The sequence below is a fragment of the Myxocyprinus asiaticus genome, chromosome 5 (genome assembly GCF_019703515.2).
Source record: "Myxocyprinus asiaticus isolate MX2 ecotype Aquarium Trade chromosome 5, UBuf_Myxa_2, whole genome shotgun sequence".
Classification (NCBI taxonomy): Eukaryota; Metazoa; Chordata; class Actinopteri; order Cypriniformes; family Catostomidae; genus Myxocyprinus; species Myxocyprinus asiaticus.
In genome coordinates this window covers 42,315,143-42,342,742 of record NC_059348.1, presented here as the reverse complement: position 1 = coordinate 42,342,742, position 27,600 = coordinate 42,315,143, and the positions used below count along the sequence as shown (strand labels likewise).

Here is a 27,600-nt window from a genome sequence, read left to right as displayed (position 1 = left end):
TGGAGTGGTTAAAAATTATTTTTAATGACTTCAACCTGAGTGCATGTGAACTTCTGACTATTGGCCAATTAACCAGTCATCTGCATTTTCTTACACCTTAGTACCTTTATCTGCAAAATCCACTGTCTTTTGACCTCTATTTCAAACCAAGTTTTTTCACCATTTTTAATCACATTGTAGCTTTTTCCAGTTAGAGTTTTGCAGTGACTTTTTCTAAAGTACAAATATTCGATTTAGTCTTTCAGTGAAAACAAGGTAATAAAAAAATGCATATATAATTATTGTACAACAATTACAAAAATGCTGATTAAAATTTAGAAGTAGTATAGCATTTCACACTGCAGTACACTACTGACCCCATTTAAAATAAATCAGCTACCCAAAGGCAGTATGCATGACCAGATAGAAATAATGCAATTTGGAATATTTATGAACACATTCTGTTTGCATTAAAAAAAAAGTTGTAATACATTTCTGTCAGTTAACAGTGCTGCGCTTCATTCCGTATTTACTGTTCCAGTTTGATTTTATTGCAGTATCTTTGGAATCTTTCATCGGATTTGAGTTTCAGTTTGGTTCAGGTCCCATTTAAGTAGTGCCTGTTACATTAGACAGGACTTTTGTTGCCTTACTCCTGGGAGTTTTATCTCTTTGAACAGTGCTGTGCAAACCTCAAATGCAAACTGCTTTTTTTTTTTTTGCATCCAACCTAAACAAATCATTGACCAGTGGACTTGCACAGAAATGTTAGCATTTGCTCATTTTTTGTTCCATTTGTGAAACAATTAAACTTACTTTCTTTTCCCCTCTCTGAAGCTCTTCACTTTTTTTTTCAAAATCAAAACTTAATGTAATAGATTTTTTTCATAAGTGCAGAATTTCATAAGTAACTGTGAAGTACTAAAAAGCCAGTGGAATTTTTGTAAAAGTACACTGCGGAGTGTTTAAGTGGGAGGGGCAGATGAGTTGCCCTCGTGCCTTGTGTGTGATCGTTCTGTTCATTGGCCAGTGAGTGAGTGAGAGCGCGAGTGTGTAAACCTTAGCAGCAACAAACTGGAGGGCTCCATATCTGGGACAAAGTTGAGAGCTGCTCCCTGTATGTGGGTCGGTCTTTTGAAAGGCGACACAAAAAATAGACCTACAGGAAAACAGAGTTTAGAACAGAGGAATTCACAGTCCATTGCTTAGGTCAACAAGTTTTCCATGTTATCAACATTTAGTGTTTTTACTATCAACTTTAAGCAAAAGCAAACATGGGATCCCACAAGCCAGGAGGGAATCTTTTTGGAGAGCTTTCTTTTAGATTGATTGACAGGTGTTTTGTCAGAGCCGAGGCTTTTGTGACATTTGGTGGAGCAGTTGTAGGTTTGTAGGTCTTGCTGTTTGTAATTCACTCTGACTCTTGTTGAAGTGGATTAGTGAAGACCCGTCAAGATGAGAAGTGGATAAGTCGATTACAGTAGGTCATAGTCCACTTGCAGGTGATTGTGGTTTCGGTCCAGGCCTAACCTCCTGACATTCTTAAAGCCTCTGCACACCAAAGGCGTCGCGATTATGAGAGTAGAATCGCAGACGAATGGCCCTTGCACATAGTAAGCAATGCTAACGATTGCCGTTAGCACATTCACACCTTTACAGTAGGTGGCGCTAATCAACAAGAAATTTTATACTGGTACGCTAGGTGGCACAAAGGACCATTTGAGCTGAAAAAAGATTTCTCTACAAGCTGAAGCAGTGATTAAGTATTTGTGGTTGATTTGCTCAATGAGAAAGAAAACATTCAAGACACTACACAAACTATTTCAGTTCACCTGCTAAAGAAGTTGACTGGCAGTATTTTCATGTATACACAGTCTGAGGGGTGATTAGAAAGACTCGAGTGTAAAACAAAAAAACAAAAAAAGAGGAAAAAAGTGTAAATTACAATTGAATTAACGGTTAAAGGGATAGTTCCCCTAAAATGTTCTCATCATTTACTCACCCTCATGCCATCCCAGATGTGTATGACTTTCTTTCTTCAGCAGGACACAAATTATGATTTTTAGAAGAATATCTCAGCTCTGTAGGTCCATACAATGCAAGTGGATATTGATCAGCACTTTATAGCTCCAAAAAGCACAGGCAGTCGCAGTAGAAGTAATCCATACAACTCCATTGGTTAAATTAATGTCATCTAAAGTGATACGATCGTTTTGGGTGGTAAGAAGATCAGTATTTAAGTCCTTTTCACTATAATTGTTTAATTCGGTCACTCTCCAATCCATGAGGGGAATCAGTTCAGTTCACGCAATCGGAAGTAAACAATTATAGTGAAAAGGACTTAAATGTAGATCTGTTTCTCACCCAAAGTGATCGTATCGCTTTAAAAACATACATTTTACCACTGCATTCTGGAGTATGGATTACTTTTACTTTGTCTGTGCTTTTTGGAGCTTTAAAGTGTTGATCAACATCCACTTGCGTTGTATGGACCTACAGAGCTGAGATATTCTTCTAAAAATCTTTGTTTGTGTTCTGCTGAAGAAAGTAAGTCATACACATCTGTGATTAATGATGAGAGTTTATGATGAGAGTATTTTCATTTTTGGGTGAACTAACCCTTTAAAACATGTTTATGAACCATGCTGATTACATGTCACTGCTATATATTGTACATTCAGTGCATTTGTTTAAAGTCACTGCGTAATGCACACACATATAATGGCTGTTGTCAGTTTGAACAATGCTGAATGTATCTTATTGCATGTATTTTGTTTTATAAAATTGGCCCGACGAAGAAGAAAAAAATGACACAAAAAAAAAGAACACTCACCGTAAAAAAAAAAAAAAAGAAAAAAAGAAAGCTTTGTCAGCGCATGAATCGGCGCAGATGTTCACTTCAGGTGAGAATGGCTCATAAGTAATCCATTGTTTTGGTTCAAAAGCTTAATCGCACCGAGAAATTGCGGCAAAGATTCGTTTGGTGTACAAAGGCCTTAACACGGGTAAGTCGATTAGTCATTGTCCTCTTGCAGGTGATTGTGGTTTCTGTCCAGGCCTAACCTCCTGACATATTCTAATGCTGGGCCCAGCTCTATCCACTGCCCATTTCCCTCCCCCTTTAGCGTATAGGCACATACTGTACATGTTGAACTTGACCCACATACAGATGTTACTTAAGGCTGCATTCACAAGCTAAGAGTGTAACCAGTGTGGATGTCAGCAGATGGAGAATACACTGACGTTTAAAATGCAGCACACTTTTATGTGTGAACTTTCAGAAGCTTATTTTCATTCATCCAAGAGGATGTTAACTTTTTGATTCAGAAGTGTTTCTTGAACAAAAGCAAAATGCTTAAATTATACAAAAGAATAGTGGCATATAAATGCTGTAATGTGTAATGTATAGTAGTTCAAATGAGATGAACATTGTGTCATGGATAGCTTTAAGGGAATTTTCCAGGTTCAAAACTATTTAAGCTCAATTGACAGTATTTGTGGTTTAATGTCGAGTACCACAAAAAAAAAAAAAAAGTAAAAAATAATAATAATAATAATAATAAAGCATTTACATTGGAAGTAAATAGGCCCAGTCCATTAACCTCAAAATACACACTGTTTCAAAAGTTTAGCCACATGAAGTAAACACCATACTTGTTAACTTGAGTGTAATAAAATCAGGGATTTATTGATGTTACAGCTGTTTACTTGTGCTAAGTCGTAATGGCAAAAAAGTTGTAAAATTGGATATAACTTTACACAAGGTAAGATTTGAAAGAGATATTATCAGACTAAAATCATCCTAACAAATTTAATGTTTACATCTTTTGTCTATACTTTTGAAACATTGTTAAATTTGTGTGCATATTACATAATGGCCCCCAAAAAAAGTTGCATACTCTAATATTTAGTTGGACCGCCTTTAGCTTTGATTATGGCGCACATTCGTTGTGGCATTGTTTCGACAACCTTATGCAATGTTACAACATTTATTTCTTCTCCAGCACATCCCAAAGACTTTCAATGGGGTTAAGGTCAGGACTCTGTTGTGGCCGAATTTGTATTACTATTATTATTATTATTATTATTATTATTTTTCATTACAAGTGATGTTACACAAGTGACTAATAAATAATTTCTCTCTTTCTAGCTGTGGGGGCACTGTGGGTGCTATACTGACATGTCCATTGGAGGTGGTGAAGACGAGGCTGCAGTCTTCGTCAGTGACACTGTACATTTCTGAAGTACAGCTCAGTACTGTGAATGGGGCCAGTGTGGCCCGTATGTCCCCACCGGGGCCTCTGCACTGTCTCAAGTGAGTACTTCAAAACCAAACATCAACATTTTGTGCTTGTAATCAATGCTGTGGTCCCCGCTCTGTCTCTCTGTGGGGCTCTCTTGCTGACTATAAATTACAACCATCTGACTTCAGTGGGGCTGCCAGTCACAATGAGGGAGAAAAAGACATACAATGTTTGCAATACCTGCATCTGCCCCTTCTATGCTAATTTGGTTGCAGGCCTGTTGTGAAGGACAGTTATAACACTGTCATAACATGACACTTTCATAACTGTTATTGGCAATCACATATTCAATTAGGGATTTGCACTTTCACTAACATTGACATGTGACTGTTAAATGAGTATATGATGTTATATTGTAAATCCACAAATTGTATTGACAGAATAATGTCTGTTTCTATGATTTGGCACTTTGAAAGCAATCTAGCCGAGTTTGTGTATTTGTGAGACAAGTGCTCTTCAAGCCTTCTTTGGTAGTGTTTTGCTGGTCTAGCAAAATATTGCAACACTACAGTTTCTGGGTGTAGTCTTGCTGTCTTCTCCAGGGTTGGAATCACTTTTTTTTTCCTCGTGCAAGCACTGGTATTTAGGCCTATTATATTACTCAAGCAAAAAGAAAGAAACAGAGGGAAGACAAATTAAAAGTAGGTCAGCAGAAAATGAGTTACAGATGCATTTTTTTTTTTATTTCTATTTTTTTTTCGTTTTTATTGTAACTACACATTTTTTAAACTAACTTCTGAGAGTAATTTAGAAGAGTCAGAACTTTATAATCCAGTAAAAAGTAAAAGGCAAAACATTCAAAATTGAAAACAAGACATGCTGTGTTTTTGTGCAAGCAAACCTTTCAGAACAGTTTGTTTGTACAGCATTTGTCAGCTTGATAAGAACTTTTTTTTTTTTTTTTTTAAACACATGCTGTCTGTGTGTAAGTTTGCACAGTCATGTATGCAGTTACATACAGCATAGAGTCATGACTATTAGGGCTGGGGAAAAAAATAGATTCTGTTACTAATCATGATTCTTGAGTCAAACGATTTTAAATTAATCTCCCTGATGACAAGAATTGCCGCTAGACACAAAGACACATGCTTGAGGAAACACACCTGATTATTTTGAACAGACGAAAGAAATGCAGACGTTGCGCATGTCTGATTTGCTTATTTGTTCAGAAGTTCATTTTTGCTTTGGCGCCAACGTGCACAGTGCGACCATGTCTTGGGGAATACATGCAAATAGTGAGTTCTCACTTTTTCATCTGGGATCAGTTGGAATGAGTAGTGTTTTGTATGAGAATGCTGCATAGGATCTCAGGATGCATATGCAAATAACATGTAACAACATTGGGACTACAGGTTAATTGTCATGTGTGTCATAATTCAGTACAGCCCCTGAAATGGTTCTTGAACAAGTTTACTCTTTAGCTTCCATTTGTATGTTGCAAAATTATCATTATGATAATAGTAATAGCCTATGATAATATGTTATATTTTATATTCTAAAATAACAAAATTATTTTGGTAAATTAAATTATGTATCATACGTGGACATAATGCAGCCTTATACTATACATGGGTTCCTTTTGCACTAACTAGTTGCCTATCTCAGACAATGCACTGACTGGTCGATTGGTAGTTTTAAATTTGTAATTTTGCACATCCCTACCTTTTACCTGTAAATTATATATTACAGAGTGAAAACAACTGGACTTAAAGTTTTTTTTTTTTTTTTTTTTTTTTTTATTATAAAGTTTTTATATCAAAACATCAAATCGCAATACTCACATAATCGCAATATCGCAATACATATCTAATCAGCTAGAAAATATCATTGTAATATCGAAACGGGAGATCTGTGGCAATTCTCAGCCCTAATGACTACGTTGCAGCTTGGTACAACTTGTTGTAGGTTCTCGTAATTGCCATGTCCACATCGACTTCCCAAACCCTGCAGTTGGCCTGGATTGTTTATTAAAGAAATTGAAGCAAATGTTGGATGCTGTGGAAAAAACATGTCACATTGTTGCTTCCATTATTAAATCTTGCAGCTAAGTTGTAAGTTCCATCCAGTAAGCTTTCACATTTTTACTGTAGTGGAACCTACTGTTATATTCTTTTATATTCCTCTTTGTCTATCTCTCTCTCTCTCTCTCTCTCTCCCAGGTTAATACTGGAGAAAGAAGGTCCTCGCTCACTCTTTAGGGGGCTGGGACCCAACTTGGTGGGAGTGGCTCCTTCCAGGTATGAAAAATAAGCAAGGACACATACCATTAGCTGAAATGTTTTCGTTAATTTTTATTTTATTTTTATTGTTATTATATGTCTGTCTTTTCATCTTGATTTGCTCAACATTGTGAAATGACCAAGGCCGTAGGCACAGCTAGATTTGAAAATTTGGAGAACCAGTGAAATGATTGTCTCACAAAATGTGGGCAGGACGAAGATAGAAATGTCTAAAATTGGTCAGCACGAAGTGTACAAAATGTACTTTTGCCACACCTGCCAATGGTGAGTGAATAGAGAAAATATACTGGCCATAAGTATTACTTAGTCAAGTCAGGTCATTTTGACTTGTATGGCACTTCTCACAAAACAAATCGTTTCAAAGCAGCTTTACAGAAAATCATGCATTAACAGAAAATGAAACCGTAATATCTATAAAGTCTTAGAACAGGGGTCAGCAACCTTTTTGACATGGAGTGCCATTTTTTTTATTTTCATGTATGTGATTTTCCGAAGTTTGAGTCCACTTGTGAAAATGTTTATATTTTGCATGTTTCTGTTTGAATTTTCACAGAGCACCTGTAATTTTGTACAAAATCACAAATTTGCTTATTTGATTACGGATCACAAAGTTGTGTGTAATCTTAAATATTTCTTATTATGTCATTGTTATCATGTAATCACTAGCACGCAAGCAACAGCTAGGCTATTTTATTTATAAGAAGTTTTTTGCACCTGCATTCCAATCTAAATCTTGATGTAATCCTTCCTCATTATCATGCAGCGTGTTTTCATAAGCTGAATGGGAGTGTGCCATTCACGCATCACAAGCCGATCAACTATTTAGCCCTTTTCGGTGAATCGCACCTGCAAAATCCTAAAACTTTATTTCCAGGTTTAATTTATATTTTGAATAGACTCAGATTTTTGGAACCCCACGATGTGGGTTTATGTTTTCTCTTTTAATTGTTTAATGTAATTTTGAGTGTGACCATGGTTTAAGGAGGGTGTACCTGTATGCTGGGTTGGAAATCTCAAGGATTAATAGTGGTGTTTTCCTTATTACATCACGTGTTGTTCTGAAAGCAAAAAGAAACAAATGAAATACAGAATGTAGGCTGTCATCCGCACAGCCTGACCGAAGCAAAGTGGGCATGTTTACTCGCGATTAACCGAACGTGTAGCGCTGACGGCTCGTGATGCGCGAATGGCTTGCACGCGCTGCACGAGTCTGTTGGGTATACTACAGTCATGTCATTTTACATTTTAGTTTAACCTCACTTTCAGCTCATGAAAACACGCTGCGTGATCATGAAGTATTAAATCAAGATGTAGATAGGAATGCAGGTGCGGAATTTCATATAAACAAAATGGTCTACTCCTCTCTCGCCGTTGCTGGCGTGCCAGTGATTACCCCTACGCATGCCATAGGTTGCCGAGTCATCCTGTCTTAGAGTATTCATTGTGTAGTTTGATTAAATATGATTGTAAATTGTGTATAAAAATAAATAATTAAATAATAATTGAGCAAGCCAAAGGCGACTGTGGCAAGGAACACAAGACCAGGCTCACTGTGGGGGCCAGTTCCCCTATGGTTAAACAGCATGAACATAATGCCAATATTAGTTATTTATGTGCAGTGTTTAAACAAAGGTTTTGTATGAACTGTAAGATTAATGATAATGTCTTTGAAGTTCATCCTGGATTAACTGCAGAAGTATTTCTTATCAAGCATGAAACTATTGAGCATTTTATATTTAGATATATTTGTCCATTGTCCTATATATTTGACAATGGGGTCATTTAGTTTTTCCTTGCATCTCTCGCAGCATCATATGCAAGATTAGTTACTCTCTCTGTGAAACTGCACCTGCCACAAAAATGTGAAGACATCACATCATTCCTAATATATTAGTTTTGGTGGCTTAATGCAAAGAATATTCCACATGTGTCACCACATTGAGTTCTGGAGGAAAAATAACTTGAGGCAAACTACTAAGGGGGTATTTACACTTGGTAACCATGTGTTTTTACTGATCGAATTGCTGTCTGATTAAATAAGCACATTCCTTTTACACTTGGCCACATCAGTGTGGCTCAGCCAAATGGATATAAATCCGATCTTCAATTCCTGCAGGAAATTTAAAAGATGCGATTTATTATTTGATTCCAAGAGACTTTGCCCCATGAATGCGTAACTGTGTGTGTGCATGCACTGTACTTTTGCCCTTTGGGTTTGTCGTAGGTAAGATATGCACGTCAGCTGCTCTCATTTTCAGTGTTTAGTTTCAGTATTGTCAGCGATCTGCATCAAATAAATAAGAAAATACTGCCTCTCTTATAATATATATACATTTATTTGTTATTATTTATTGTGCAAGCCCTATGCAAATACTCCGTAACAGCTGTTATGTTTCACATTTTCCCTATGCTGACATAGCGCTGTTTGGGCGGAGTAAAGTTTACATACCGAATGTGGCTTGACCAGCAAGATGCATTTACCCTTGACCCAGTTTCGAATGGAATGTGTCTCAATCCACCTCCGGAGGTGATCAGTGATCAGATTTATTTCTGTCTCGAATCTGTCTTGGAGGGCATTTAAACTTGATCTTTTCATGATTGGATTGCTATCCGATCAGTAAAAATGCATGAAGTCACCAAGTGCAAATACCCCTTTAATGGTTTCTTTAGGGTTAGATGATTTGTGTGTCTTTTGAATTGCACACATTAATTATTTAAGCGATGGTCAGACTGTCATTCTTAAAATTTGACTTAAAAGAATATTTCTCCCAAAATTGAAAATTCTCTCATTCACTTACCATCCCAGATGTGTATGACTGTCTTTATTCAGCAGAACACAAATGAAGATTTTTTTGAAGAAGAAGATAGAGATCTGTCAGGTCCTTATAATGCAAGTAAACGGGTGCCAGCACTTTGACGGTCCAAAAGCCACATTTAAAGGCAGCATAAATTTAATCCACAAGACTCAAGTTGACGTGTTTACGTCACACGACAGCTACGTAATGTTTCAACCGCTGGCAGGAAGCATTTTTTAAAAAGTTAATAGCATTTTAATTATCAATTTAATTTTTGTACAAATTTATAGAGTTGCTTCAGAAGACATTCATTGTTTAACTGGAGTCGCATGGATTACTTTTATGCTGCCTAAGCTAAACTAATGTGACTTTTGTACCATCAAAGTGCTGTCATCCATGTACTTGCATTATAAGGACCTGACAAGAGCTCTGTCTTCTAAAAATCTTTATTTGTGTTCTGCTAAAGAAAGACTGTAATGCACATCTGGGATGGCATCAGGGTAAGTGAATGAGAGAATTTTCATTTTTGGGTGAACATTTCCTTTAAATCATACATTATATGCATTATACACTGATCAGCCACAACATTAGAACCACCTGCCTAATAGGTCCCCCTCATGCCGCCAAAACAGCGCCAACCCATATCTCAGAATAGCATAGCATTCTGAGATGTTATTATTCTCACCACAATAGATGCTATAGATACTATTATTCTCACCACAGTTGTACAGAGCGGTTATCTGAGTTACCGTAGTCTTTGTCAGTTTGAACCAGTCTGGCCATTCTCTGACCTCTCTCATCAACAAGGCATTTCCATCTGCAAAACTCACTGGATGTTTTTGGCACCATTCTGAGTAAATTCTAGAGACTATTGTGCATGAAAATACCAGGAGATTAGCAGTTACAGAAATACTCAAACCAGCCCATCTGGCACCAACAATCATCCATGCGATTATCTAATCAGCCAATCGTGTGGCAGCAGTGCATAAAATCATGCAGATACGGGTCAGGAGCTTCCGTTAATGTTCACATCAATCATCAGAATGGGGAAAAAATGTATCTCCGCGATTTGGACCGTGGTATGATTGTTGCGAGTGATAATTTTGGATCATGGCAGCAGGTGATTCCTACATCCAAGGAAGTGACCATTACTGTTAAAGATAATTTGCACTGGGTTCGCATTGCTCCATCACTCTTGTACAATTTTGAAACTGCAGAACATCTATCACACTGCAGAATTTTCTCTCTCAAATGAACGTGTTGACTTGTGACATATTTTTATTTCAGAATTTAAAGAATGAATGTGTTTGTTTTGGAATTGTATTCCTTACTCTTTCCTGTTGGGATTTACTGTATTTCCTCATTGCAGTCAAGATGTGAAAAGGGTCTTTTTCTCTCAAACTGTTACATAAGAGCCTTTTGGTCATGTCTCATTGCTCTAATCTCAGTGTATCTCACCAAGGGGCCATGTCACTGTCATATTACAGACTAAACTGGCCATCTCACTGAGTTACTCACTCTGCCATTTTATGAGGTTGTAGCGGTTGAGTGGATTTCTAAATCTACAGCTGTCAAACTGTTTGGCAGTGTCTGTGGGACTTGCAGTCACAGCTCTGTCGGATGTTGACTTCTGTAAAAACACTTGCTATCTCTGTCACTTTGGCTTGATTAACTTGAACTGTAAATATTAGTGGTCAACCAGTATGGGTTTTTAAATGACTGATACTGATCATTCTAGAGCATTGTGACCGATGGCTGATATAATATTAATTTAAATGTAATACAGTTTAACAATATCAAGTAAAATGTGCAAAATGCTGATAATCTCAAAATGGCCAGATATTAGGTGATTAATCAGCTTGGCCTATATATCGGTCCATCACTAATGAATGTTGCCTCTCTCTTTCTTTCCCTCCCTTTTCCCTTATGAGTCTGCTCTGCTTTGTTCGTTGACTGCAGTGTAGCATCGTTATGCTACAGGCTAGCTGTTCTCTTGCTCTCATTCATTAGAGCTTTATGTGTCTGTCTGTTTAATCACATTTACTAGTATGTGGGAGATGGTGTTGCAACTAAACCACTTTAAAATGATTTTGTTCTGTGCAAGTACCCGTGTCATTCTCCAGGAGGTATGTGCGCACGTGTGTGTTTGTCTCCATCTGTGCATGTATTTCTCAGCATTCCCGTCCTCTGTGTCCTCTACCCTCACAGCTGGAATGGCTGCCTCATGACTGTTAGCATTATGTAAAGATTAAACGCACACGTAAACAAAAATAAGGCTTGGTATGAGCTAAAGCTCACATACAGACATTAACTATACATTTATTATCAGATAGTCAACCAAAGATCAATACAGAAAACTGCTATAACATTTTAATTATGTAATAATCACTCAGGAATGTCATACTTTTTTCATTCAGAAGGTTAAATTAAGCCATGGGACCAAAACACAGCATTATTGGTGGAAATTGGCAGATGTTGAAACTGGGATATGGTTGGCTGTCAAACAGTCGTGGAAGGGCAGTGATTGGTTCTCTATTTAAAGAGGCGGGCAGAAGCACAGTAGGTACAATGTGCTTCAGCTGTAATATTAAGCATCCCATCAGGAGACACTCAGCCTGTTGGCACGTCATTCAGTGCAGACCTTTAAATTTGCCCTTGTTGTGTGTGCAAGAATTACATAACGTAGATTAAAGCAGGAAAAGAAAACCTCACACTGAGGAAAGCTTAAATCCTACAGCGGAAATTTTTATTTGAATAATCCTGTTGTTATTTTCTCAGTGGGCATCAGCAATCCGATTTGGTCTGGCTTGGAAACTAAATCTAATGCTAATACAGGGTATGTGATCTAATGTTAGGGATTCTCCTCTGTCACATTACTCCTGTTGGCTTAATCACCACCCAAAAACTAGTTAACACCAATAAACTAGGCAGAGGTGTTGGAACTGCACTTTTTCGAGTGATTTTTTTCAAGTGAATAAAATATTGCAATATTTTGAAAAATTGCCTATGTATTTTTTGTAACCCATTTCTAGTAAATATTGATGCATGGATCCTTGTCCGTCACAACCAGCACTTTTCTGTTTTGTTTTTTTTACACAGAGCAATATATTTTGCTGCCTACTCCACAGCCAAAGAGAAGTTGAACAATGTGTTTGATCCTGACTCGACACAGGTGCACATGCTGTCCGCTGGTTTAGCAGGTAAGAGTCCCAGCAACATCTTTCTTGTGCTTTGTAAATGCATTTTTTACCCAAGTTTGCATTGGCTTTTTATTTTTTAATTTTTTTTTATTTCACACATTTAACTAAAATGATACTCACCTCTTAGTGTGCACAAAACAAGAGATTGCATCTTTGGGGGGTGTTTATAAACAATATTTGTCAGTCGCTTTGTTTATAGCAATGACTAAGCCTTGAGATAGTCTTGTTACAATATTATTTTAGTCCTACTGACCATCTTGTACAAATGGGGAGTTTAGCCATGGTATTTGCCCTGTTTTTTGGGTTACCATTTTCAAGGTATGATAGCATCTAGACCGAAAGCACAATTGAAGACTTTCAGGATCCAAAATTCTCTTTTAAAGTAGACCTTTTTCTCTGAAAACAACTTTTAATGAAGTTGTTAAAGAAAAGAAAAAAAAGCAACCCAAGTAATTACAATTAAATACAGTTTTAATTGTACATCTCTTTTAGTAGTAGCACTTGATGGAGTAGTAGTAGTGACACTTGATAGACAAATTAAAAATGATTTAAAAAGAATAAATACTAAGGAATGTCAGACATAGCATTTCTAAAACACAAATAACTTGTAAGCCAGATTGTAAGTTTGTTAACAAAATTTAACATGCAGTAATTGCATGTTAATCACAAAATGAAAAGAAGTCACAAATACAACAGTGGTCCTCAAAGTTTGGGTTGTGCTTTCCTTTCCTACTTTTTTCCCCCTTTTTTGTTTTCTTTTGTCATTTGAGGGCTGGAGGACATAAGTCATTACATGCCAGTGTGCTACTAAACAGTCTGGCTTCACACACTGTCTGTGCTGTGTGTAGTAGCGGCCGCTAACAGGGCGCTACGCTAACATGTAGAGTGCCATGCGCGGTGGGCAGCGGTCCTCGCGACTGACACGGGCGGGATCAGGACGCCTCAGGTAGTCACGTCTCTACTCACCGGTATGATCATGATTCTCCTAATGATAATGATGATTAATAATAATGATAATGATTATTATTAATGTAGCCACTGTAGCTGGCTTGCAGGTCTTTTTTTTTTTTTTTTTTTTTTAACCTCCTTGTGATTACGCAGTTTTGACACATGGCCCACTTGCCAGCCTGTAATCCCCCTGTAAAGGTAAATTCAATGAAAATCTATATGCACTTCTTTTTTTTTTTTTCATTTATTTTCAATCCTGAATGCTAACCTTGTCATTCAATTCCAGCATATGTTAGTGTTAAGTCACCAAGTAAACATTACCTTCATGTGCTGCCTGTACTCAAAAGATAAGAGGAAAAGGGGCCAAACCCCACCTTATGGCACAAATAGCTCTTACATTACAAAAGCGGTTAAATATAGGTCCTTGAAGTCCTGCAATGGAAAATTGGCATCAAATAAGGGACAGGCCTATGAAATATTCATTATGTGTGCCGCTCTCTCTTCTCTCAAAAGCATAGGTGACACTCTTTCCTTTCTTAATGGCTCTTTGTGTCAGCATCAGTTTACAGCAAAGGAGATACTGCTGGCTCATTGCCTACCGCCTGATGCACAAATGTTTAGATGCATGCAAAGCACACGCATTGTGAGTCATATAGAATCTGGTAAGACATGGATGTGATTAGACAAGCTTAAAAGGCACAAGAAGACCTCTAAGATTAACATCTTTAAAATAATTTAGTTGCTTTTTATATGCATAACCATAATTAAAGGTTCAGGTAGTTTAGAAATGAAAATAAAATGAATGACAATAGTGTCATTCGGCAATGATTTTGTCAACAGGAATTACAAGGTTAGCATTTGCCTTTTACATGCAATGCCTCTGACCCTTAAAGTTATTGATGATATATTGTTGACCCCAGTTTGAATTTTTAGCTGTTTTTATGACCCAGCATTTAACAAACTGAATTATGATACAGATAAATAGTGTTGCTGCTTAGTAGCTGCTGCAAGATCAGCTCTGCTCTGTACCTTAAAAATTGAACTGAGAAACACTGGTTTAATGATGTCCTTTAAAACTCAAAAATTCTCTGTCTTTCATCTCACTCTTTCTTTCTCTGTCTCTATGTTATAAGCCGCTTTTCCACCATCAGGCCCAATGGTTCTGAGCACAGTACAGAATGGTTACCGTAGCATTTCCACTTGATCACGGTTTGGCACGACATGATTATAAACCAATCTCGGCCCGGAATTCTTTGCACCTTTAGCTAACCTTACTCAACCGCTCTCAACCGTGCTGGTGAAATGGCTTTAGTACATGGCGACTCACTATTGTCAATTTGCAAATGACAAGGTAACCTATAGCACTTTTGGTTGTTTCTAGTTTGCTAATATTTGGCTGAAGTTAATAAAAAAAGTGTATGTTTAGTGTATATAAAGGGTTTTATGATGATGGTTTAACTAGTGGTCTACATTTATTTTTCTTCACACCTTTTTCATCAGGGAAGTAGATTACTAGCTCATTAAAACTCAATGTGCCAATGTATTCTCATATACTATTTTCATATAATACTTAAGTTATAATTTGTCAGTATATCCTTTTTAGCTAGTCTGGGAACTTTTACCTTTGTGTGTTCGTGTCCAATGGCATACACAACCCCTCAGCATATGATGGTAAACCTCAACCTTTTCTCTTAGCTTTCTTTTTTGCGACATGGACCATGTCTTTCCTGTGTATTAGCAGAGTAAACCAAGGAAAAAAGCAGTCCTAAAAAATTGAACATGTCATTCTCCATAGCGCACTCGCTCCAGTGTTTACGTATCACAGTCACCACACGTACATTCTACTGATTTCACAGCACCACAGTGGGAAAAGAAAGCGAAACCAGGCTGGAATGGTATGCTTTGGGACGAGAACTGTTCGGCCCGATGGTGGAAATGTGGCTTATGTTGGGTTGGGACCCAAAAAAACTTTTTGTTTTTTTTTATATATTTATTTTTTTATTCAGAACCGATTCTTCTATATTTTTTCTTTAAATTCTGGAAATGAATGATTTTCATAACTTTCCATTAATGGTTCACGAACATGCATTTTTTTCGCCGCAAATGGGATACCGTGCTATACCGTAACATTGCGACACTGCTGTTAAATCAGCAGCGTGAAACATACAGCTTGACCAGTGTAGTCCGATTCCCAAAAAAATGACCCTTAAGGCCTCGATATACTTCCAACGAAATCGAAGCCCGAGACTTTTAGGAAAAGTTATATTCGTCAGCAAAACACCTTCTTACTGCTCTTAGTCCACGTCATCGGTAGGTGTGACCTAGAGCTCCACCTACCCTGATGCCGACAGCAAGTTCAGTCAGAGACGTTATAGTACTGATATAACCTTCGCGGTTTTATCATTGGAGAGAGCATAATGGCTGCAACGGTCAATTAGCATTTTACGACAGTTTGCTGATGCTATACAAATGTATGGAGAGAGCCATAAACTGACACCTTCCGGTCTTAAAATCGTCTGTGACTTCTCTTATAAAACAGCAATTTTATCATAGTAAGCTCCACACATAGTTCACTCCAAAAGGATTGTTTAGTGTAAAACATGTTAAAGATTAGCGGACAGGTGGTTAATTAATTAAATGATGAGCTGTTTCCCCACAAAAGCAGTTTATTCAGCATTGTGATGCATCTCCTGATTGTCTACGGAGGAGTTCCATCTGGCGGGGGGTTGGGGTTTGGTTGTGTCAGTGGAGGAAGAATGCTGGGGGGGGGGGGGGCATTGTTATGGACCATACGCGACATTGATGGGTTAAGCCGTTGCACACTGTCTTAAGGAAGCAAGCGGGGTCCGAGTTGTTGGGGTGGCAAGTGGGGTGGCAAAGCTTTTTAGGCAGCTGCCACCCTTCTGGCCCCGCCCCTGTCGGCATGTAGAGTTATTAACGACCTGATGCAACTTACCTACATCTGTATTATCGTTCGCTTAGAAACATTTTCCAAGTCCATGTCATGCAATTTATTTTTGTTTAATTAGTCTGCTAAAGGAATTAAATCTTCTCAAATACTCAAGTGTTTATTCACTCGTGCCATCTACAGCGAAAGCCATTCACACATCTGTCTCAAGTAAGATATGCCCATGATGTGTTGTCGCGGTACCAAAATTTCGGTAGTCTGTACCGATACCAGTGAAATTTCTAGGTTCTCGATACCAATTTTGATACCACAGTAAAAATATGCTAATATTATAATGTGCTATTGAACACACCAGTTTAGATATTATAGTTTTATTATTATTATTTTCCAGAACATTTTTATAGTGAAAATAGAACTTTTCAACATGTCATTGCATTTTTTTTGCCAAACTTTTATTCAACAGCTGTCTTGCTTGTGATATTTTGATTGATTATTATTATTACAGTGAATATTACATTTTACTATACAGTTGTAATATTTTTATTACATTTCTTCAATTTCAGGCATCTAGATATTTTGAATCGTGCTTTTATTATTACGTGTTTTTTTTTCTTTTCTTTTCTGAAAGCTTCACTTTCCCGGATAAACAGTTCGCGACATGGCCCAGTGTGACCATTGAAGACTTAAGTCATTTCTGAAAACTCATCTGTTTACACTGGCCTTTGAGTCTGACAAATGAAATGTAGGACACAGTTTGGAGTCTTTGTATTTTAGATTACTGGTGTTTGTGGTAATTTTGAAATGTTATGTTTTACATTTTATTACTGTTAAGCACTTTGGTCAACTCTGTTGTTTTAAATGCTATATAAATAAAGCTGAGATTAAAGAGCAAATGCTGTGATTTAATTATATAAATATATAGTTAATATGTGCTGTGTGGTTCACAGTAGATTAGTGCTGCTCTGTCATCTGATACAACGTGAATGATTCTCAATAACTGTGGAGTTTCTAGTGGATGAGCGGTTGGATTTATTTGAAGTATGCAGCTCGTCCACCGTAAGATTGCAGCCTTTAGCGGTTTAATAAATCACACTAGGACGTCACAATTTTAATTTGATTAATTGGTCATTTCAGTGTACAAGGAGTAACAGAGCACATGTTCAAAATTAGACTGTGAGCATTTTAAAGTCGTGTGTCAGTCATACTGCGCGCTGGTACCGGATAGAGTCGGTGTTCGGTACTACCGGTACTGCAGAAATACTGGTACCGTTACATCTTTTTTATTTTAGTATTGACTTGGTACCGAAGTACAAGATTATTCTTGTCATTATTCTGAACATTATCACTTCTATACACTTATCTTTGCAATTGTATCAGTGTCATTATAAATCACAATAACAGTGTAACCGGCGGATAGCCGTGTATAGCATGTTAGCGCATTAGCGTCATGAATTCAGAATATAAACAAGACAAATTAAACATTTTCTACAGCATATATATTACTTTAAATCATCATCGAGTGATTAAAACAGCTTCTTTTACTGACCTCATGTGAAGTCTACTCAAAGAATGAGGCGTAAAGTCATTGATAACACATTTTAGTTTAACACATTGGTTAAGGTTTTACATGTAGAATCCTCATATTTAAATGTACTTCTAAATGCCTCCCACAGCGTTGTGGCGGGTGGCTGAATGTTCGGAAACAGCATACCGTTGCTTGGCAGTTTAGAACTTTTTTTTACCCCTGAACGAAGAACGAAGAAGAACTTCTCCGGAAGTATATCGAGGCCTTTATGAGCCTGTTCTTTTGAATCAACAATGCAAAACTTATAGCATGACCAGGGTAGTCTGATTCCCAAACAAATAACTCTGAGTCTGTTCTTTTCAATCTACAGCATGAAATGTGCTGTGTGACCAGTGTAGTCTAATTCCTGAGTGATTGACTCTTATGAGGCGGTAATGTACGATCCCAAACACATGGCTCTTTATGAGTCAGATCTTTTGAATTTACTGCGCAAAACATACTGTGACAAGTGTATTCTGACTCCCGAAAAAAGGACTCTTATGAGCCGGTTCTTCGGAATGTACAACGTAAAACATACAAGATGAGTAAATTAATTTTAGTGAATGAAGTTGCTGAACTGCAAGTCATTAATTTAGTCATGTCCGACTCAAAATGAACCAAAAACTGAGTTTTGTTGTAATTAGTGGTATATTATCAAAATAAAATATCTTGATTAAAACAAGTCTGTGTAAACGCACCATTTGCGAGAATCTGTTATGTTAAAATATGAAATGATCACATCAGGCAACAGGCTGCTGAGGGCAGAAAATCCGATAAGAATTACATTTCTTATTTCCAAATATTTATTCCTCAAGTACTAAAAGAATAAGTAATGGAACCATTAAGGAAAAGAAATCATTAAATTACTTACGAATCCCATCCCTATCTCTCTCTATCTTTCTTTCTTTCCCTTTCTCTTTTCTTGTCTCAAACTGTCTCCCTCTATCCATAAAAAAGGAAAGGAAAATGAAAGCACTCTTAATTGTTTATAAGTGGGTTGGTTGGAGGGATATGGAAGGGTGATTGTTTGTTGTAATTGGTGGGTGGGGCTGGGATGGGGATGTGGGCGGGGTTTATTGAAGTGTTCCACTCTCTCATGTGTTTGACTTGACACTGAGGGGCATGTGGACTGCTGCTTGTGACTGTGGTACAGAAAAGCCTGTGTCTATTTTAGGCCTTTACTGTAGCTTTCACCCTGCGTGAGGGTCTGTGAGCCAGCCTGCTCTGCCCCCCCATATCTGCAGGCTTCGTCCTGCAGCTGTGAGGAGAGGAGCTTTGCCCCTCCCCTGTGAGTACTCGTCAGAGACACATTCTCTCTCTCTCTCTTACTCTCTTGTACCGATCTGTCATCCCCCCCCCCCCTTCACCAGTCAGTTGCTTTAGGACTTTTACCCTCTCTAGAGCTTCTACTCTAGCACAATAGACCTTCTTTTGGTTTGTTTTGCCTAAGAAAACAAAGTTTTACACTGTAGTGTTAAACATGCACATGAATATTACACTGTATTGTTAAAGATGCACATGAATATCTTCATCTTCGATTGCCATTGTCTTACGCTCTGTCATTTTTGTTCGGGGATTTCTAGTTTGTGCACCCACAATGCTGAGCACAGACTTTGTGCTTCATTTCAATAGTAAACTAATTGTTTCTATCAACATCAGGCAGAATTCTTTGCTGTCGCTTTTAATGCTGTTAATGCAGTGCAAGCACAATGCATCAGTTTGCACAGAAAATATTTTCACCCAAATCTCAACCTTAACTTGCGCACATATTCTTACATACACATAGTAAATCTCATTGACTCATTGTCTTAACAGCATAGTAGTTGCATGGCATGTTTTTTTTTTATTTGTTTTTTTATTTTTATTTTTTTATACATGACAGTTATTATTTAGTGCCCATGTGCTGTGAAAAAGAAAATAATTAAATGTACTCATTGTTAATTACACTTTTTGTCTTTGGCTGCAGTTATGTAACTGGTTAGTGACTTGTTTTTTTTTTTTTTTTTTTTTTTTAGTAAAAACACGTTTCACAAGATGTTCACCTCATTTAGCCTGCACCATTTCTAAAATACTATAAAATTAAATTAGGATAATACTCCATATTCATAAATGTATATATAAAAATAAAAAAAGCATATTCAAACAAAGCTACATAGGCTTCAGGATTTCTGATTGTGGTAAAATTGTTGACAGTGCTTAATGCTTTAGCTAAAAGGCCTCATTTACTGCTGTGGCCATTGCTTTAAGATGTGCTTATGGCTTTGATCCATGTCTTTACAAAAATATTACATGAATTACATTACATTAAAAATAAGTACCTCAATGGATCTGTTATGCTTTTCAAAACTTATGCTGTGTTTACTGTTCACGATCACTGTGATGCAGAAGCATTCTTGGAGTAAACGTGTACTGCAGTCCAAATCACACTGTTGGTATTTGATATTGGTCCGTTATGCCATGATATGCTGGTTACTAAGGCCAAATTCTTATAATTTAAACTGAAACAAACAGACCATAAGCACATTTTACAGAAGTGAACAGCACTTTGCAGTGTCGAGTTTCTTTAGGGACAGTTTGTTTATCAATAGACGTGCAATGTCCTGTGCTCAGTCATTTGGACCATCACTACAATGTCTGAACTGCTCACCTCTTTTTGCCAGGGTTCACTGCCATCACAGCGACCAACCCGATCTGGCTTATAAAGACTCGCTTGCAGCTTGATGCCAGGTACGTAATGCAGTATGTTTATTTTTCCACACTATTGTCCCATCAGAGTTAACTCAACATTCCGAACTGAGTGAAATTGGCCTGAAACATCGCCTACTCTGTGCAGGTATGTGACACAAATACTTCAAGCTACACAAGCTCTATTGATAGTGGTTGCATTCTGAAATGTGATTTTATTATCCATTGCAAGTATACATTGCATTCTTAATGTCCCGCAAGGGGCACTGTAGTGGGCATTAGCTTAAACATTCTTCTATTGTCTGTTTCTATATCAAGAAGGGCTGGGCGATGTGGTTATAAAAAATTATATCTTGATACTCTTCAGTCTATCTATGATATTCAGTATAAATCTTAATAATTATGTATTTGCTCTGAAATGGCTCAAAAGTATTTTTTATTAAATTAAAGGAACCATCATTTTATCCAAACTGCCATTGTAGCCTAGTAGATTCAATTTATTAAAGGCATTAAATAAAAATCTATTTAAAAATAATAAAGGTGCGTTTACACACAGGTTTTAACTATGAACATGAGAGAATGATATCTAATAATTTTCATTGATATGCGCATTTATATTTTATATACAATGATAGTTAGTAGCTTAATAAAAAGCATTATTTACATTTCATATATTTTTTACGTAAACAATTTTTGTGAATGAACAAGGTTTGGAGCTTTTATTGACACCACTTTCACCTGGAGCTTTTATTTTGACACTGAATGTGCAGCGTCAGAGATCTTACAGTACTGAGATAACAACATTCGCGGTTCTGTCATTGGAGAGAGTGTAACGGCTGTAACGGTCAACTAGCATTTTACGACAGTTTGCTGATGCTATACAAATAAATGGAGAGATCTGTAAATTGACACCTTCTGGTCGTAAAATCGTCTGTGACTTCTCTTATAAAACAGCAGTTTTATCATAGTAAACTCCACACATAGTTCACTCCAAAAGGATTGTGTAATCTCACAGAGACCAGGTTTATCTGTCTTTAATCATCTTTAATCGCAGCCTTTTAAGCCATTTTGATGTTATTTTGATTAATTGTGCAGCCATGAAGGATCGTGACATTAGTCAACTGATGTGCTCTTTATGAAAATAAATTTCCAAATAAAAGCACATTTAAAATCAGGCATTAGAATGTAAAATGGTACTGCACATCTGCAATGTATTGGCCAAACATTCACATCTTTTTTTGAGTAGAATATGTTTCTGGCCTTAAACCTTATATTCACTGAAAGAACTCTTTCAGGGTACAATGAAAGAAAGAACATTTGAACTAGAAGATTTGCGACATTTAACTGAATGTTTGTTTTACCCTGGTGTTTTTCAGGAATCGTGGCGAAAGGCGCATGAGTGCATTTGAATGTGTCCGGCGGGTCTATCAGTCAGATGGGTTACGGGGATTCTACAGGGGCATGTCCGCTTCCTATGCTGGCATTTCAGAGACTGTCATCCATTTTGTCATCTATGAAAGCATTAAACGCAAACTCATGGAGTCCAAGGCCAATGCTAATATGGATGACGAAGATGAATCTGTAAAAGATGCTTCAGACTTTGTCGGAATGATGCTGGCTGCTGCCACATCCAAAACGTGTGCTACATCAATTGCTTACCCTCATGGTGAGTGCTCAATGGTTGCTTGTATATGTCCAAATTATCATTGGATTAAACTTTGTTCCTTGTAATATTAGTGGTACAGTTCATCTTAATTTACATGACAGTTGATTGTCATGTTGACCTTTTACCCCTTCATCCATTACAATCCTTGAAATCCCGACTTGCGACCTGTTTGCAAAGCTAAGTCTACCTTCAATCTCATTGAAAGTCAAGTCTACCTAATCTTTCCATTTCTCTTCCCTGTATCATTCTATTTTTGTCTCACCCTTTTAGTGTTATTTCATGTACAGCTTCAATAGCTACCTACAATTCATTTTGAATTTTAAAATGGTGATTTTGTAAAAAAAAAGTCTTAATTTGAATGATCCCGTTATTAATTCTTAAATGCCAAGAATGATGCATATGTACAGTACTGTGCAAAAGTTTTAGGCACTGGTGAAAAATGTTACATAGTAAGGATGTCTTCAAAAATAATGCCATAAATAGTTTTCATTAATCAATTAATGTCGTACAAAGTCCAGTAAACATAAAAAAAAGCTAAATCAATATTTTATATGACCACCTTTGCCTTAAAACCAACTCACCAATTCTCCTAGGTACTCCTGGACACAGTTTTTCTTGGTTGTTGGCAGATAGGATTTTCCAAGCTTCTTAGAAGAACTATGGCAAATTCTCCATCTGTTTAGGCTGTCTCAATTGCTTCTGTCTCTTCATTTAATCCCAGACTGACTCGATGTTCAGTAGAGGGTCTGTGGGTGCCATGCAATCTGTTGTAGGGCTCCCTGTTCTTCTATTCTAATCTATTCTATTTACAAAAGTAATGTGTGGGAGTCTAAAATGTATATTTCCTGTTGACACACTAAAGCTGAAGATATACATAACTATCATAAGATAAATGTTTTTGTGAAACATCTTATGTGCCTAAAACTTTTGCACAGTACTGTACATATGCAACATATATGCAGTTTCAAGACATCATATTTATTGATGGAATACATGGAATTTGTACATTTTTGAAAGCTAAAATGTGACCAAAATGATTAAAAACTTATGATAAAATAAAATCTCTAAGGCCAATATTTTCATTATGTACCAAGTTAGAAGGTCCCCTGTATAATTAACAGCATTAGCTGAGAGATATATTAAAGAAATTGTAAGCAAAATGGACATTAGAACTGAAATACAACCAAAATAGTCTGTATCAAAGTTGAAATCAGATTCAAAGTAAATCGAGAGCTTTTGAGGCTGTCCTTGTTAGAAACTGGAAGAGAACATATGCCATCTAGCTTGTCATCTAGTAACTTCTATCTCTTTCTCTTTTCCACTTTAACAGAGGTTATTCGTACAAGACTTCGTGAGGAGGGCAGCAAGTACCGATCGTTCTTCCAAACTCTAAACATGGTGTTCCGAGAGGAGGGTTACAGAGCTCTGTACCGAGGCCTCACCACTCACCTGGTCCGACAGATCCCCAACACTGCAATCATGATGTGCACCTATGAGCTGGTGGTCTACCTGCTCAATGGTTAACTGCTAAATAGACAAAGAAAGAGAGGGAGAGAGACAGACAGAGAGAGGGAGACAAACAGGGTGAGAAATTGAAAGCTAGATGGAGACAGAGAAGAGATTGTCCCAGGCCTAGACCAAAGGAAGTAGAACAAATCTAGAAACGCATTGTTAACCTAGACCTCCAGAGGGTGCTGAAGTCTCCTAGATCTAGAGAAAGAAAAGGGGAGGGATTCAAGCCTGTCAGACTGGAGAGCGTTTCAAAAAGCAAGACTGATGGTGAACAGACATGCGAAAGCATTCTGTCCATTTGTTTCTCTTGAAATGTTTTACGAGAAGTCCATTTTGAAAGGACAATCAAATAGGGGAATGCTTGAGGAAAAAGAAAAAAGATGGAAGCAGCAGAATTCCTTTACAGTCAGACAAGAAAATACTGGATTTACATTCTCTGGTATCGTTTAATTTCATTCATCCTTTCACAGTCATTTCATTTCAAAAATATTTTTTAATGTAAGCCAGTGTTTTATAAAACTCTGATTTCACTCTCTTTAAAAAGAAAAAAAAAAGTCGGTGAAGATCTGAAGTGACAATAATTGAAGTATTGATGATTGTGCAGAAGTATTTCGAATGTGCAGTGGAACGTAGCACTACTGTGAAGGATGTTTCTTTCCATTTCAGTACCTCACCAAGTTTCATAAAAACATTTTTGTCTTTCTAGAAGTTCAAGCATTCCCCTCTAGAGGTCACTTTCCACTCTTTTCTAGCCATGCAGATGGTTTTCCAGGCACAAATGTCCATTTGCTGTCATTAATTCACGGTCATGTGATCTGTGGCCCCTCATGTGCTTCAAACTGAAGTGTTTTTTTGTTTTTTGTTTTTTTTTTGTTATGTTTATATTAAGTTTAACCATATTTTAATAGTTTAACCACATTGTGTGTTTTTTTTTTTTTTTTTTTTTTTTTTTTTTTTTTTTTGGGCTGGGGGGGAATTATCGTATTGTTGCCCTAATATCAGTATATAGTATATTCTGGGTGGTCTTTTTAATTGGGAGATATTGTCCTGCTTGCATCACTGCGCCTTTTTACTAGAAAGGAGCGTGCTCAATTTATCGCAACACTTCTCTTCTGCAAATGCCTCTACTTGAATTATGGGTGTCGGCGAGAGCAAGAGATGATTTTTCCAATGAGCTTTGTCTCTGTGTTCTCTCTTCAGAGTGGCTAATCACCTACAAACAACATACCACATTGTGACAATGTGTAGTGAGGCAATAGAGAGTCATTTTGAGTCGGTTGACTCTTCCGCTTACCCATTCTTGTGGGAAAAATAAGCTGCATAATTAATGTCCCACCCTCTGGATTCCCTCTAACAGTGGCTTTTGACTGACCATATATGCACTTTGTTGCCTGTCTAGGCTTGCGCAAAACTTTTTTTTTTTCCTGTTTGGGATAAATGTAATCTTGTATTGTAAAACATAGTATTACTATGTAAGCAAGACAGTGTTTTGCTGAACAGTTCCTTTTGGAAGCTGTTGTAAAGTTCAGTGTACTAAAATTTTAGTGAAGGATATTCTTGTATGTGTATATGCTGTATGTATGCATATCAAATATCCAGTGTTCATAACTTAAGTTCTCTGATTATGCAGTAGTTTGCAGTTACAAAAGTGTTATTTGAATGGCTAAATTTGTTTGATAGATATATCGAAGAAGGATGTTGAAACTCAATTTATTGAATGTTTTTTTTTTTTTTTTTGTTTTTTTTTTGTTTTTTTTTTTATAAATGTAATTTTGTTTTTATCACTCCTCATTCTGGCCCCAGTCCTCATGTCTTGCCTGAAATGGAGTCACAAATACCCCCCCTAACACACACACTGTTTTCATCTCAATTGTTTGTTTGTTTAACTTACTGTTGAAGTAATGGTGCACAAACTGTCCACAACAAGATGACCCACATAATCTTTCCTGAAAGTAACCAATATGTGGGCTTCGAATTATAATTTGATTATATTAAGCCTCATGCTGGTAGATCCCCTACATAGCCTCCAGGGTACTGTACGCATCGTAAGTAGTAAGTCATGGTCATGGTAGCTTTCATCATCAATATACAGAAGTGACGTGTGTTTTCAGATACTAGTTTCATACATTTCAGTGTGTGCTCTCTATTCACCTTACTGTCCATTTCAAGTCCATTTTGTCATATGTGTAATGCCCTCCTCTCCGCTGCTATTGAAGCTCTGGAAAAATTTAATGATCTTCACCACGCATTGTTTTTTTTTTACTGATTATACACACAACATCACAAGATATTATGCAAGTAGTGCTAGGCTATTTTTCAAAGCTAACAACATGATTGTTCTTATTGGTGATTTGCTGAATTTTGCTCAATTTGACAAAATAGAAGCATATGTTTTTGAAAACAAAAATGAATTTTTCAGTGTAATTGCTACATGTATACTGTACTTAGTAAAATATTGTAAAAGAGACAATAAACGTTAATGGATTATTAATAATAGCTGATAAATAGTTGTGCTATGTTTAAGGGGGTAGTGCCTATGTGTTAGAAACAAACATGCATGATGCTTTAAGTTGGCTTTCAGCAAATGCACTTTACAGTCTCACAGCGGAGAGACTTTAATGGCATTACTAAGGTACTCTTAATTGTATTTTCAAAAAGCTGTGATGGAATTTTCAGTTGTCAATATCAGCCATGAGAAACTGAATGGATATAACACTTCAAATGTGAATTGAACATTCTCTCAAATGAGCCTCATAATTTGACAGAAATATTGAACATGATGTTCAAGATTAAAACATTCATCTTCATTTCACAGTTAATGACATTCAGTAGTTTTTTATGTGTGGTGTCTGTGTTGCACAGTCTAACATGACCAACACTAACAAATTGCATGTCAACACCCTTTGTTTAATTTCAGTTGTCTGTCTTTTGCCTTTTTTTTTTTTTTTTTTTTTTTTGGTCAGTTTTTATGGTAAACGTGGCCTATTCTTTGCTGGATATGTGAAATCATACCTCTTTTTGTACAAACTGTCAATAAAAAACAATGCAAAACCCAAGCTGTCTCCAAGGCAAGTTTATTTATATAGCACACTTCATACTCGGTGGAAATTCAGAAAGCTTTTCACAGGCATCATTAAAATAAAATTAATTCCATAAATGATCATAGGACAATTTAAAAAAAAGTGAAAGTTTTTGTAGGCCAAAATGAAAATGCTATATTAACTAAACGTCCGATCACAGCTCTACTGTAGGAACATTATGATATCATCAAGAACATTAGATTTCTTAGCAAAATACTGTATGTTATGTCTAAATTTCTCTGTAAACTGACAATTTAGTTATGCCAATATTGCATTTACAGCACTGAAGGCATACATATTACAATCACCATTTTGAATTTTGGTAAAAACATTAGATATTTAATATGTACAATTTACAAACATATGTAGAAAGAAAAAAATCAGCAAATGTATAGTGTATATACTTTGTTCATGGTGTTGTGTTGCCAGAAGATGGCAGCAGATCCTAAAAGAAAATGTTGACAAAATCAATGTGTGAATGATATCAATATCATTTTTTTCAAACTGCCAATTATATGGTTCCAAATAATAGACGCAAAAAAATAAATAAAATGTGTTAAGTTGTAAATTTAAGTTTTCAGACTGCCACAAATCAGTTCACCATGTGGTTGCAATACTGACCCCTGTCGAACATGTCAGTCCATACAAATTAAATGGACATTGAACACAACATTCAACAATAAGCAAACAAAAACCTTGAGGTGCCCCAACAGACTGGA

At 36.7% G+C, this 27,600-nt stretch overlaps 1 protein-coding gene across 1 annotated transcript in view; it reads left to right on the top strand.

The window, feature by feature from the left end:
* Nucleotides 1-26,851, top strand: part of LOC127441054 (solute carrier family 25 member 36-A) — a 39,826-nt gene extending 12,975 nt beyond the window's left edge. Inside the window, exons 2-7 of the mRNA XM_051698208.1 lie at nucleotides 4,130-4,294; nucleotides 6,443-6,520; nucleotides 12,418-12,518; nucleotides 20,599-20,665; nucleotides 22,000-22,289; nucleotides 23,620-26,851. Coding sequence (XP_051554168.1) covers nucleotides 4,130-4,294; nucleotides 6,443-6,520; nucleotides 12,418-12,518; nucleotides 20,599-20,665; nucleotides 22,000-22,289; nucleotides 23,620-23,813 — 895 coding nt within the window. The 3' untranslated portion in view covers nucleotides 23,814-26,851. The remainder of the gene's footprint in view (nucleotides 1-4,129; nucleotides 4,295-6,442; nucleotides 6,521-12,417; nucleotides 12,519-20,598; nucleotides 20,666-21,999; nucleotides 22,290-23,619) is intronic.
* The last annotated feature ends 749 nt before the right edge of the window (nucleotides 26,852-27,600 follow it).